Source organism: Mirounga angustirostris, unplaced genomic scaffold (genome assembly GCF_029215605.1).
Source record: "Mirounga angustirostris isolate CCGP_5_RB_7025 unplaced genomic scaffold, mMirAng1.0.hap1 SCAF_8, whole genome shotgun sequence".
In the NCBI taxonomy this organism is placed as follows: domain Eukaryota; kingdom Metazoa; phylum Chordata; class Mammalia; order Carnivora; family Phocidae; genus Mirounga; species Mirounga angustirostris.
In genome coordinates, this window is record NW_026991716.1 from 43126375 (window position 1) to 43141369 (window position 14995).

Below are 14995 nucleotides of genomic sequence, written 5' to 3' on the forward strand. Positions count from 1 at the left end.
TCATGAAAAAATGAATTATAAACCATTATCTCATGAGCATAAACACAGAAATCAAAACAAAGCATTAGCACATCAAGCTTAGCAAAATATGTAAAGGTTATACATAATGATTAAAGGGAGTTACCCCATTCATTCAAAAGTAAAATGTAAAGGTTATATATTATAATTAATGATGTTTATCCCATGTATTCAAAAGTTAATATACTATATTAAACAGCTTAAAAGATGGCCATCTCAGTAGATGCAGAAAGAGAATTTTATGTATTCAATACTTAATTTCACTAAAAAAGCTCCATAATAGCAGCAGTAGGGAACTTTATAAATTGAACAAAGCTCATCTATGAAAAACCTGCAGCTAACAATTTTTTTTTTTTTTTAAAGATTTTATTTATTTATTTGACAGAGAGATAGAGCAGGAACACAAGCAGGGGGAGTGGGAGAAGGAGAAGCAGGCTTTCCACTGAGCAGGGAGGCCTATGTGGGACTGGATCCCAGGACCCTGAGATCATGACCTGAGCCGAAGGCAGACGCTTAATGACTGAGCCACCCAGGTGCCCCCCTGCAGTTAACATTCTTAATGTTAGATAAATAGTGATATATCTGTACAATGGAATACCAATCAGCAATAAAAAGAACTGAAGTAGGAATGCATGGAACAGCATGGATATAGTTTATACATTCTGCCTAGCAAAAGAAGCAGACACAAGACGTATGTGCTGTATGATTAAATTTATTTGAAACTCAGATACCTGTAGTGACAATGAAAATCAAGGTTTCTTGAAGCTTGAACTTAGGAAGGATTGATGAGGGTGGTGTATGAATGTCCATTTGGGTGACGGAAGTGTTCTATATCTTGATTGTTGTGGTTCCGTGGTGCCTACATTTGTCAAAAGATATTGGAATGTCCATTTAAAATTGGTTCATTTTATTGTATGTAAACATTCTAATAAACTAATTTAAAATATATTACAAAAAGATATGTGGCTTAGGCTAATATTGAAAGTGGTTAGAATAGATCACTGTACTTGTTAGCATTACATTTAAGTTATTAAAAGTTGTTTGCTTTAATTATCAAATGTTTCAGATATGTGAGTGGAGGCTTTTGTTGTTTGAACCATTATTATTAATGATTATTGTTATTAATCTAATTAAAATGTTTGGTTCTGGGATCATCTAGAATTCAGTTCAAATGTTGGCTTTGTTACTTACTACATATATGGCTTTGGAAAGGTTTTTTTTGGGGGGGGGAGTTCTTAATATCTCTTTACCCAGTTATTTTCAAAATGAGGAATAATAGTTCTTAATGTTAAGCCTATGAATGATTATGTAAATTAGATATAATTCATGTACAGTGCTTAGCAAGTGCCTGCCATAGATTACGCCCTGAATAAATGTAACTACATTTTTATTAATTACCTTGTTGTTATCCTTACTGTTAAACTTCAACAGACTCCTTTAGTTCAATGAACTGAGATCATGTGTTTTTCCCTACCCCTCAACCCCATTCTGAAGTGTTTCTGGGATTTTCTTGGATGATACACTCTAGAACTTTTTCTTAGATTATAAGGCCTTTTGAGAATCTGATAAGAGATATGCTTCTTATACCCAGAAAAATAAGCTGAAAAAATACCCATAAAATTTTCCATGGGTTGTTCATAAATTCATTAAAGCCTATAAATAAGATCCTTTGCCTGCTGAGCAAGATTGTCGAAACAACTTTCTTTCTTATATAATGTTAAAATTTCTTAAAAAAATTTTTTATTGTAGTTTAAATTTTTATTGTTTCAAATTTAGACTTCAGTCATCTATGAGTTAAAATGATCTTAAACTTTTAAGAATGAAAATGGACTTTTTAAAATAAAAATTTGCTAATATTACTAGTTGCTGTATTTGGAAACTCACCTACTTTGATCAGATTGAATCTTATGTATATAACTTTTAGAAAATGATTAATTTTTGTCCAACAAGTTCTTTAACAAAAGCATGTCAAAATTCACAGCTCTGTCATGTTTGGCTAAGAGCTGTGAATTTTGACATGCTTTTGTTAAGGAACTTGTATAATATGACTTCTTGGATTTCTAAATTAGCATTTTACTACCTAAATATTCCTAAAATTGTTATCGTTTAAAACAATATCCAAAATAATCAGTTTAAGTGAATTTTACTTTATTGGATATTTTAGTGGTCTGTCATTTAATTTTTTATTTTTATTTTACCATTTTTAATTAGGAGGTATAGAATGTAAACAGTATGGAAGGGGAAAGTCAAGATCTTTGTGATTCTACATTCTTCAAAAACAAATTATTCTTTCAGAAACTGTTTTGACTGGGACTACCTCACCTTTACCGTCTCCGGGGAATGGGAATGAAATTGCACCTGGATCAGTTACACAGCCAAAGAAAATTCGAGGAATTGGATTTGGAGATATTTTTAAAGAAGGCTCTGTGAAACTTAGGACAAGAACATCTGGTAGTGAAATAGAAGAGAAGAAAACAGAAAAGGTAATAATGTTGAACTTCTAGATTAACTGCACTTATTCTCTCATTAAGTATTTTTTAAAATGTAAAAGTTTGCAACTCTGTTATATTTCCTTTTTTGAGATCACTAATTGGTTATGAATGAGAAGACTGAGAAACTGCAACTTTATAGTGATTACTTTAATGTTTATATTTGGTTCCTTTAAAATGAGAACGTTTACTGGTAAATTTAACACCAACTTTTCTTAGTGGAAACTTTAGAGTTTTTGGTTATCATAGGTAAAAATAGAAAAGGTGATTTTTTTTTTTGCTTTGCCTTTTAAAAGCTAAAATTACATATTTTTTCTTTTAATTTGAAATAGGCCTAACATGGGTCATTTTAAAATGGATTCACAATGAGATACTAAGTTAATTAGGCTCTACTTAACTTTCCTCTGGATTGTCTGCTATGGTGAAATCTGCTAATCTCTCTCTAAGTGTATGGAGAACTTTATTTTTCATTAGTATTTCACTGGCATTGTGAAATAAATCAAAATGAATGTACCATAAATTATAACATCTAATAACAGATTTTACTTATTTTACTTTATTTTTTACCACTTGGTGAGATCCTTTTTATTTTTTCTTTCCAAATTAATAACAGATTTTAAAATAAACTCGCAAGTCTTTGTTTTGGGGGGAAATAGCTGCAATTTCTGGAACACTAATTACAAGGCTGTATTGTTTCTGAGGCTCACACCTTAGAAATACAGACTACTTATTTCAGATAGGAGCTTTTTCCATTGACTTTCAGGGTGTTGTTTCGTTTTAGTTCTCAGTTGTTTATCTGTATTTAACTCTTAAGAGTTTTAAGTATTTCAGTATTTGCTTGCCTAGTTCAGCTATATTTCACTTATAAGACTGTTTTGGTTGGTGAGATATATTCTCAAGTTTTCTTCTAAAGTGGTTAGTTTCAATATATTTTTTCTTTCCCAGCTTGCTACATACTTTTTCATGTAATAATGATTTGGATTCAGGAAAGAGAACTTGTACTTTCTACCCTACCCTCTCCTAGCTCTGAGACTGTCTGGCAGTAAGATTATGGAGCCTAATTGATTCTTAGTTTTGAAGGTGAAGATTGGAATTCTTGTGGTTTTGGAATGGTGCAGTATAGCCATGTAAAAGCCAGGAATGTTGGAGAAGCAGTGTTTGCATTATGAGGGACATTAGATAATCTGGGGCTCCCTTCTAACTCTAAAGCTTATGATTTATATCAAGTAACTTTATTTAATTAATGATTACACTAGTACTCTTTCAAGATGCCACTTAAAATGTTCACTACTCAAGAGTTAATTATTAGTGAGAGTTGTCTCAGGGTTACCCTGTATTGATGGCCTTTGAGCCTTGCTTTGATCACTGACCCAGGAATTGATAGAGAGCACATTTGCTATGTTTGTGGGTGACATCAGATTAGAAGAAATGATGGGTAGAATTGGGACAAATTAAAGTGAGTATCTTAAAATACACAGAACACACAGTAATAGGTAGTTGATACATTTAGATTTTTAACTAATGACAGCTAAGGTCAAATGTAATGTTTTTTCTGGGGAGAGAAGTCAAGGAAAACACTAGTATGAAGGATTTACTTCAGTCCTTTACAAGGTAAAATTTTCTCCTAGACTATAGTTACAGAGGTTATAACATTACCTAGGTATTTTTATTCAGATAGCAGCAATGAAGTATAAAGACTTTGTTTTCTTCCCTATGTCATCGTAAGGAAGTTTAGTGCTGTTGTTTAAGAGCCACTTTCTGGAGTCAGACTTTTCTAAAAGATTCAGATCTGGGTTCCACTACTAAATTACTGTGATTGTGGGCAGGTTACTTAACTGCTTCCTAATCTATAAAAGGAGCACATAATAGTGCTTACTTTATGCAGATTGTTTTGAGGATTAAGTTATAATGTATATTAAGCGTTAGCTAAGGGATTGGTATTCAGTACATTTTCAGATGATATTTTTTTTTTTTATATTTTATTCATTTATTTGTCAGAGAGAGAGCACAAGCAGGGGGAGCAGCGGAGGGAGAGGGAGAAGCAGGCTCCCCACTGAGCAGGGAGCCCGATGCCCCATGGGGCTCGATCCCAGGCCTCTGGGATCATGACCTGAGCTGAAGGCAGACATTTAACTGACTGAACCACCCAGGTGTCCCAGATGCTATTGTTTTTATTGATTTTAGAGGTTTAAAATTAAATTACTGTATTATGGGTAGCAGAGAATGTGAATTATCCTTAAGATAGGGAGTTTTAAAAATGTGAAGTTCTGAGCTATCATTTAGGAAAGCCTATGTCATCTTTGTCTTTTCATTACAGAGTTGTCAGTCACATTACTAACCTGGCTGTAGGTATCGTTAGGGAAAGCTGGCTAATGCAAATGGAAATTTTATTTAAGAATATTATCTTAATTCTCACCTAAAATAGTTGATACCATCCTTTTCTATTCCAGCCTTTAGTTATACAGTCAGTAGGATCCAAAGCACAGAGTGTGGACATAACAAAAACAGACACAGAAAGTAAAACTAAAGGTAAGTGTTTGAATAAAATTTGCATATTGGTAATGAAGCATGCCCCAAATACATTATTAGATTTTTTGAAGATGTTTGTTAACACTGTACTGCTTGATCAGACTATTAGATCCTATGAGATGTAAGTACTACAGGCTCAAAGATTTTAGTGTGCTTTGTTCACTCATGTATCCCCCTGTGGTTAGAACTGCGCCTAGAACATAGTAGGCACTTAGTAACTATTTGAGTGCATGGATTAATGAAATTATTACTTAATTCAGTGTATAGTATTGGCCAAAATTATTCATTCATCTTTAATAGCTTCTAGTGTGCATTTTTTTTACACAGAGTAGAGGCTTAATAAGTATTTTTGAAAGAATCAATTTGTTTAAACTACATTATTTACATTCTTTATTTTAGCAAAGGAATATTGTAGAACATTATTTGCCTATGAAGGTACTAATGAAGATGAGCTTTCTTTTAAAGAGGGAGAGATAATCTACTTGATTAGTAAGGTAAGCTGTTTCTCAGTTTTTCAGTGCATTATTTAATTATTCATTCTTACATTCCTCCTACAATGTAAGCTCTAGAGGAGCTGGAACTTTGAGAACCTGGCACATAGTAAGTGCTCAGAAAGGCTTTTTTTTGAGAACATTTTTCTTGTCTATCTAATTGATTTATTGGGGATTATTTTTACCATCATGTATGTTTTTTCTCTAACCTCAGCTCCTCCAGGTTTCTGTTCCCACTTCCTAGTTTACCTCATTACATTTTCCCCATCTAATGTTTGTTGTTTATAATATAAAAAGAGATCTTCTCCCTCTGCCCCTTCCCCTGCTTGATCTCTCTCTCTCAAAATGAATAAATAAATCTTAAAAAAAAAAAGAAAAAGAGGGGCACCTGGGTGGCTCAGTCATTAAGCATCTCCCTTTGGCCATGGTCATGGTCCCAGGGTCCTGGGATCGAGCCCCACATCACGCTCTCTGCTTGGCGGGAAGCCTGCTTCTCCCTCTGACCCTCCCCCTGCTTGTGTCCCTTTCTTGCTGTGTCTCTCTTTGTCACATAAATAAATAAACTCCTAAAAAAAAAATGACATAAAAAGAAAAAGAAGAAAAAGAAGGAAACAATTTAAATTCCATCAATATGGAAATGTTTATAAAACCATACAGTGGAAAGTGATGCAGTTATTTCAAAGAATGAAGTAGTTTTATAACTTGGAATAAATTATGGCAAAAAAATAGAAAACTCAGGAGTATTGGGGTCTGGGCAGAACCCCGTTACTGTTTGTAATAGAAGAAGACTATAAATGTTTTGGTTTTGTTATAACCATATAGAATAATTTCTAAAACATTTCCCCTTGTTTTAAATTGACTTTGTTATCAGATGGTTTAGTGTATGTGATTTTTAATATCCATAGTTTTGGACTGATAATCACCCAATTTCTCATGGAAGGGGGGGTATTTGGAAAGAATTGTAGAATATCTTGCTAATTTCTAAGGCAAATGAATAATGTGCTTGTTTTTTGGTATATAAAATGTTAAGAATGTTAAGTAAGATACAGTTTAGAAAATCATACTCTCGCTCCACCTCCTCTCCCACTTCCTTTTTCCTTTCTCCTTGTAAACGGAATTTTAAAATTATTTGACTTACTTAAAAAAATGAAACCCAATTTTATAATACTGCTGGAAGTAATATGTGGGTAATATTTGCTTTTAGGAGGACCTTATGATCTGTTTAGCCCTTTTTTTTCCTTGTAAAAATAATGGAATTCAGTACTTTCCCATTTTGTTGTAAACTTTTTTCTTATTTAAAGATAACCCCAGTTATTTTAATTATTCCTCATTTTGCATTATAGGAGACTGGAGAAGCTGGCTGGTGGAAGGGTGAACTTAATGGTAAAGAAGGAGTATTTCCGGATAATTTTGCTATTCAGATAAATGAACTGGATAAAGACTTTCCAGTAAGCTTTTATTTTTCAATGATGATAATAGTTTAATGAACCTTTTGCCAATATTTCTTTAAAAACAGGTTTTTTGCTTTGTTACTGAATAACTTTATGAGGGGGTTTCCAATTTATATATTGAGGTAAAATTGATTTGAACTGTAGTAAAACAAAATAATATTACAGTTCTGTGTTTTATTTCTGGTGTTCTTTCCCCACTGACTATATTGAAAAGTAATGTTAGACTTTGTTACTTTATTATAATTAAATGAAAAAGTCTCTCATAGTAGACAAATTAACACTTCCCTGGAAGAAATTATACTTTAATTTTTTGGAAAATCTTATTTTAAGCTACTCTTGATCTTATAGTACTACTCTGTCAATGCATTTTTGGGAGGGTAAGAAGCAGTCTATGCTTTATTACAGGATTTAAAGTAACGCTGAGTCATTAGTGCTCTTTTGCTTTTCTGCAACTTGATCCCTTTTTTCCCCATAGAACGATGGACCTCATTGAGGATTGATTGATTGATTGACTGAAATATAATTGACATACAGTATCCTATTGTTTTAGGTGTTATAGATCATAGTGATTAGATATTTTTATATATTACTGAATGGGCCCTATAATAAGTCTAGTTATGTCACCAAAGTTATTATAATATTATTGACTATGTTCTCTATGCTGTACATTACAGCCCCATGACTTATTTATTTATTTTATAACTGGAAGTTTGTATCTCTTACTCCCCTTCAACTTATTTCACCTGCTCCCTAGCCCCTTCCCCCTTATGGTAACCAGCAGTCTGTTTCCTATATCTGTGAGTCTGTTTCTGTTTTGTTTTTGTTTTTTTTTTCATTTGTTTTTTAGATTTCACAATAAGTGAAATCATATGGTATTGTCTTTACCTGTTTGACTTATATCACTTAGCATATTATCCTCTAGGTCCATCTATGGATTTCATTCTTTTTATAGCTAAGTAATAATCCATTGTGTATGTATACATCATGTGTGTGTGTATATATGTATATGTTGTCTTCCAGTAGTGAACAGTTTTACTTCTTCCTTTCCAATTTGGATACTTTTTATTTCTTTTTCTTGCCTAATTGCTGTGGCCAAGACTTCCAGTACTGTGTTAAAGAAAAGTGGTGAGAGTGGGCATCCTTATCTTGTTCCTGATCCTAGAGAAAGAGCTTTTAGCTTTTTACCATTGAGTGTGACGTTAACTTTGGGTTTGTCATGTATGGACTTTATTACATTGATGTACATTCCTTCTATACCCACTTTGTTGAGAGTTTTTATAAATGGATGTTAGATTTTTTTAAATGGTCTTTCTGCATTTGTTGAGATGACCATAGGATTTTTATCCTTCATTTTATTAAAATGGTGTATTTTGTTGATTGGTTTAAAGATGTTGAATCATTCTGATATAAATCCTAAGTGATCATGATGTATGATCCTTTTGATGTATTCAGTTTGCTAATATTTTGTTAAGGATTTTTGCATTTGTGTTCACCAGAGATACTGCCTGTAAATTTTTTTTTTTTTTTTTTTTTTTGGATGTCTGACTGGTTTTGATATCAGGGTAATGCTGGCCTCATAAAATGAGTTTGGAAGCATTCCTTCCTCTTTAGTTTTTTGAAATAATTTGAGAAGGATAGTTACTAACTCCTTTTTAAATGTTTGGTAGAATTAACCTATGAAGCTGTCTGGTCCTGGACTTTTAAATTACTAATTGAATTTTATTACTTGTAATTGGTCTATTGACATTTTCTATTTCTTTGTAATCAAGTCTCAGAACCCAGAGGAAATGGATAAATTATTAGAAAAGTGAAATTTATCCATAAATGGAATTTATCCATTTCTGGGTTTTCCAGTTTGTTGGCATATAATTGTAGTAATTTCTTATGATCCTTTATATTTCTGTCATGTCAGTTATAATTTTTTCTATTTAATTTCTTGTATATTTATTTGGGTCCTCTCTTTTTGTCTTGATGATTTTTGAGTAGAGGTTTATTGATTTTGCTTATCTTTTCAGTAGTCAGCTTTTAGTTTCATTGATCTTGTCTTTTGTTTTTTAATCTCTATTTTGTTTATTTCTGCTCTGGTCTTTGTTCTACTAACTTTGGGTTTTGTTCTTTTTTTTTTTTTCTAGTTCCTTTAGGTGTAAATTTAGATTGTTTATTTGGGAATTTTCTTATTTCTTGAGGTAGGCTTGCTTGTATTGCTATGAACTTGACTGTTAGAATTGCTTTTGCTGTGTTCCATAGGTTTGGAAAGTTGTTTCTATTTTCATTTGTCTCAACATATTTTTTGATGTTCTCTTTGATTTCTTTGTTGACCCATTGATTGTTTAGTAGCATTGTTTAGTCTCCCTGTGTTTGTGTTTTTTTCCAGGTATCTTCTTGTTAATTAATTTCTAATTTTATACCATTGGGGTTGGAAAAGATACTTGTTATGATTTCAGTCTTCTGGAATTTTTTGAGATTTGTTTTGTGGCTTCACATCTGGAGACTGTTCCATGTGCACTTGAAGAGAATATGTATTCTGTAGTTTTTTGGATAAAATTGTCTGTATATATCTATTAAGTCCATCTGGTTTAATGTGTTGTTTAAGGCCAGTGTTTCCTTATTAATATTCTCTCTGGATGATCTATCCATTGATGTAAGTGGAGTATTAAAGTCACCCACTATTATTGTGTTACTGTCAATTTTATGTCTGTTAATACTTGCTTTATATATAATTTTGGTGCTTCTGTGTTGGGGGCATAAATATTTATGAATGTTACAACCTCATCTTGGATTGACACCTTTATTATATGATACCCTTTGTCTTTTCTTACAGTCTTTAAAGTCTCTTTTGTCTGATGAGTATTGCTACATAAGCTTTCTTTTTGTTTCCATTTGCATGAAATATCTTTTTCCATCCCTTTACTTTCAGTCTGTGTCTTTAGATCTGAGGTGAGTCTTTGTAGACAGCATATAGATGGGTCTTGGTTTTCTGTTTATACATTCATCCACTCTGTGTCTTTTGATTGGAACATTCAGTTCATTTATATTTAAAGTAATTATTTGTATGTATGTACTTACTGCCATTTTATTGTTTCCTGTTTGTTTTTGTAGCTTTTCTCTGTTCATTTCTTCTCTTGGTCTCTTCTCTTGTGGTTTGATAGTTTTCTTTAGTGTTATGTTTGGGCTCCTTTTTCTTTATTTTTTGTGTTTATTCTGTAGGCTTTTAGTTTGTGGTTACTACACGGTTTCTGTATTATTGACCTATATATGGCAGTCTATTTTAAGCTAATAGTTACTTAAAGTCAAATGTATTTCTAGCACTAAACTTTTATCCCGCATGTGATCCATGTTTTATGTTCTGATGTTTTACTTTACATCTTTTTATTTTGTATATCCCTTAACTAGTTATTGTAGTTATAGTAAATTTTACTATTTTTGTTTTTTAACTTTTATACTGTTTAAGTGGCTGATTTACTGCCTTTATTATATATTTATTTTTATCAGTGAGATTTTGTTTCTTTCATATATTATTTTATTTGTAGTTACGGTCTTTTTTTCTACTTAAAGAAGACCCTTTAACATTTCTTGTAAGGCCTTTTTAGTGGCGATGAACTTCTTTAGTTTTTGCTTATCTGGGAAATCTCTCCTTCAGTTGTGAATAATTTTGCCTCATAGAGTATTCTTGGTTATGAGTTTTGCCTTTCAGGTTTTTAAATGTATACGGTCACTCCCTTCTTGCCCACAAAAAGTTTCTGCTGCAAAAATCAGCTGATACGGGGTTTCCCTTACATGTGACTGTTTTTCTTTTGTTACCTTTAAGATTTTCTCTTTAACTTTTGCCATTTTAAATATAATATATCTTTGTGTGGCTCTTTTTGGTTTCATCTTGGTTTGGAACTCTCTTTGCTTCCTGGACATGGATGTCTTTCCTTCACTAGGTTAAGAACATTTGTAGCCATTATTTCTTCACATAGATTTTCTTACTCTTTTTCCTCCTTCTGAAACCTCTATAATGTGAATGTTAGTATACTTGATGTCATTTCTGAGGTCCCTTAAACTATTCTCATTTTTTTTTAAAGATTTTATTTATTTTTTTGACAGAGACATAGAGAGAGAGGAAACATAAGCAGGGGAAGTGTGAGAGGGAGAAGCAGGCTTCCCGCTGAGCAGGGAGCCCGATGTGGGGCTCGATCCCAGGACCCTGTGATCATGACGTGAGCCAAAGGCAGACGCTTAATGACTGAGCCACCCAGGCGCCCCAACTATTCTCATTTTTTAAAAATTCTTTTTTCTTCTGCTATTCTGACTGGGTGATTTCCACTATTCTGCCTTCCAGTGATACATTCATCTTTATCCTCTAATCTCTTGATGCCCTCTGTGTACTTTTAGTTCAGTTACTGAAATTTTCAGCTCTGTGACTTTTTTTTTTTTTTTTTTTTTGAGTGAGAGAGCACATGCGAGCAGAGGAGAGAAAGAATCTCCAGCAGGTTCCATGCCCAGCACAGAGCATGACACCAGGGCTCGATCTCTTGACCGCGAGATCGTGACCTGAGCCCAACTTGAGTCGGATGCTTAACCGACTGAGGCACCCCTCTTTTTGGTAATCTCTTATATTTCCCACCTCTTTGTTAAGGTTTCTTTCTGTATTCCTTCATTCTTCTCCTAAGTTCAGTGAACATTTTTATGACCATTAGTTTGAACTGTTTATCAAGAAAGCTATTTATCTCTCTTATTCTATATTGTTCTCTTGTTTTGAACATCTTCTTTCTCTGGATATTGTTTGTCTTTCTGTGTTTTTGTCTGTAAATTTGGTGGAACAGCTACCTCTTGGTCTTGAAGGAGTGGCCTTGTATAGGAATGTCTCCTTTGTTGACTGTGTGTACCAAGGGTGGGCAGCTGGAGCTGGAGTAGACATGAACTAGGGGTGCCCTGGGGCTTGCTACACCAGGGCACTTTGGCAGGATGGCTGGGGCTAGAGTTGGTCCAGGCTCCTTGGCAGATGACTTGAGCAGGTGTGGGCATAGGAGGGCTTCCAATGTACTCTGTGCCAGGGCCACACTGGTGGGAGAGCTTGAGCTATTGGCTGCAGGCCTGGCGTATCCTGGAGCTTCTGGGGCCACCTCTTTGTGATGACTAGAGCTGGGGCTGGCACAGGGCAGTGGATTGCCTTGGTGGGACAGCTGAAACTGTTCTGGGCTTGGGGGCCCAGATTTGCTGGGGCAGTCCTAGCAGGCCAGCTAGAGTACCTGGACTCTTTTCATCAGTACTGTCAAGTATGGGTGTGGGGAACATAAACAGTGGCGCTTGCAGGCGTCTTTGACCCCTGGAAAGAGTTCCAGCAGTTCCTTCATTTGGCAGAGGCTCTAGAGTTAGTAAATGGATTTCCTTCACTTGTAGTCTAGCTGCCCTTTAAATTGCTGTTTTGTTTCTGTGCCTCAGGGCAGGTGAGTCTGCTTGGGACCCTCAGTGATATCCCTCCCTACTGCAGGTTCTTGTATCTGGGGTGTGGTTTGTGTTGTTATCTTGTATGCTACTGTTCTCTGTGTGGTTCCTCTGTTGTTTGTTGTGTAGAAGCTATTCAATCCACCCTCACTTTTTCAGGAGGAATGGCTCTATATGTAGGTGTAAATTTACTGTGTCCTTGGGAGGAAGTCAGTTCAGAGTCTTCCTGTGCCACCTTCTTGGACTGCCTCCACTTTGCTGCTTCTCTAATTGAGTTAGAGAGCAGACACCCAGAGCAAGACAGTCTACCGTATTTTATTTAAGCCAATGTAGAAATTTCTAACCTTGTAGTCTTTATGTAGTTAAGTAAATTATTAGAGGTTACTCTGTGGGTTAATGCTGTCTGAGGTCCTTCTTTTGCTAGATTTCATTCAGTATTTTTCAGCCTTTCAGGGTGCTTTATTTTAATGCCTAATGAACAAATTATTTTGGGGGGGCTTTATCTGGTGTTTATACAGCCTTGACTCAGTTATTTTTTAATTTGGGAAAACCAAATTCACATGCTTAGGAATATTTCACGTTTTTTAAATCACTAAATTAAGTCTTAAAAATAAATGAACACTGGGGTGCCTGGGTGGCTTAGGCAGTTAAGTGTCTGATCTTGATTTTAGCTCAGGTGACGATCTCAGGGTTGTGGGATCTAGCCCCATGTGGGGCTCCACGTTGGGTGTGGAGTCTGCTTAACATTCTCTCTCTCCCTCTTCCCTGCTTCCCCCCCGCTCTCTCTCTCTCAAAAAAAGAAAGAAATGAATGCTTATAAACCCAAGAGAATTTGAATAAATTGAGGAAAAATAAACCTTTTTTTTAAAGGTTTTATTTATTTGTTTTAGAGAGAAAGAGTGTGTGTGTGCACGCACAAGCAGGGGAGGGAGAGGGATAAACAGAATCCATGCTGAGCATGGAGCCCAATGTGGGGCTCAGTCTCATGACCCTGAGATTGTGACCTGAGCCGAAATCAAGAGTTGGACACTTGACTGACTGAGCCACCCATGTGCCCCACAGACCTTTGCTTTAAATCTTCTCTTTGAGAGTTCTGAAGAATTAAGTGTATAAGCTACTCTTTTTTTTTTTTTTTGTAAACCTGTCTCTCTTCCTTTCCTGCCACCTCTCCTTCCCCGTACTACTCAGTTGTTAAAGGGAGGTAAAATTGTGCCTAGGAATCTTAAAGTAGGGGAGGCAGTCATGAATAGTTTTGATTATCATTAAGATATTTTGGCATTTACCAAACTCACTGGTGAGTTTTGACATATTTGAATTTTGATCAAGAAGTCATTTGTTCTTTTTTTTTATTTTAAAGATTTTATTTACTTAATTTGACAGAGACACAGTGAGAGAGGGAACATAAGCAGGAGGAGTGGGAGAGGGAGAAGCAGGCCTCCCTTGGAGCAGGGAGCCGGATGCAGGGCTCCATCCCAGGACTCTGGGATCGGGGACTTGGGCCGAAGGCAGACGCCCAAAGGCTGAGCCACCCAGGCGCCCCAGCATTTGTTCTGATAGATTAAATTTTTTGTCAGTGACCTTTTGGTTGTTAAGATCTTTTTATTTTATAATTTTTGGCAGGGATGCGATGAGGACAGATAGTCCTTCAATTTAGATTATTAATGATCAGAATTTAAGTATAAATATGTAACATGTAAGTGTTCATGTATCTTCACCATTGTTATTTTAATAGAAACCAAAGAAACCACCACCACCTGCTAAAGGTCCAGGTAGGTAAGAAACACATTATTCAGTTTGCTGTTTTTCATATTTTCAAGTTATAAAATGGTGAAATTGGGTTTTAAGTATAAACCACTTATATTAGCAAAAACCATATATGATGTGATATATACAAACTTTAGAAATATATAAAAATTAAATGTTTACATATATTAATATCAGTATTTTTTAAAGTATAAACTTAAAATAGGATCTTAAAAGTAATTTGGATACTTTAGTTATAACTTGTCAAATGTATTTAGATAGAATACTTAATATATTGATCTGGCCAATTAGTAATTTAACCTTTTCACATTAAATCCATTTGTTAGTGTCTCATTTAAATACTAATTTGTATTTCTTCAGACTATGTGGGTTAAGCAAACTAGAACAGCTTATTTTTATTTTTTTTTTAAGCAGTTGAATATATTATGGTATTCTTAGAAGACTTTTCCAGAGTTACAGTTTTATAATCTGGCTCTTAGTCTATTTCTGTAAATTTTAGCCCCTAATTTCTGATGTTTACAAATGAAGTACAATTATTTTTCTTGGAAGATTTGCTTTATTTTAAAATAATACAAGTCCTTCTTCCCTGCTCCCAAGTTTTCAGCTTTGTATTTGCTGACCTAATCCCAGAACAAGTAAAGCATAAGTTAAAAGTAATTTTTATAGAAGTTGGTGTTGGAGGCTTTTTAGTCACTAGTCATATTTGGGCTTTTAAAATTTAACTAAAGTTAAATAAAATAAAAAAATTGAATTCACAGTCACAGTAGTAACATTTCAAGTCTCCACACTCAATATTGGATAGCACAAAAATAGAATATTTCCA

General features: G+C 34.3%; 1 protein-coding gene across 2 annotated transcripts in view; it reads left to right on the forward strand.

The window, feature by feature from the left end:
* The window catches only part of CD2AP (CD2 associated protein), a 132740-nt gene that overhangs the window by 75930 nt on the left and 41815 nt on the right, over positions 1–14995 (forward strand). For both annotated transcript variants that reach the window (XM_054505401.2, XM_045866998.3), the window contains exons 6-10: positions 2314–2501; positions 4958–5036; positions 5436–5530; positions 6871–6975; positions 14141–14177. In XM_054505401.2, coding sequence (XP_054361376.1) covers positions 2314–2501; positions 4958–5036; positions 5436–5530; positions 6871–6975; positions 14141–14177 — 504 coding nt within the window. The remainder of the gene's footprint in view (positions 1–2313; positions 2502–4957; positions 5037–5435; positions 5531–6870; positions 6976–14140; positions 14178–14995) is intronic.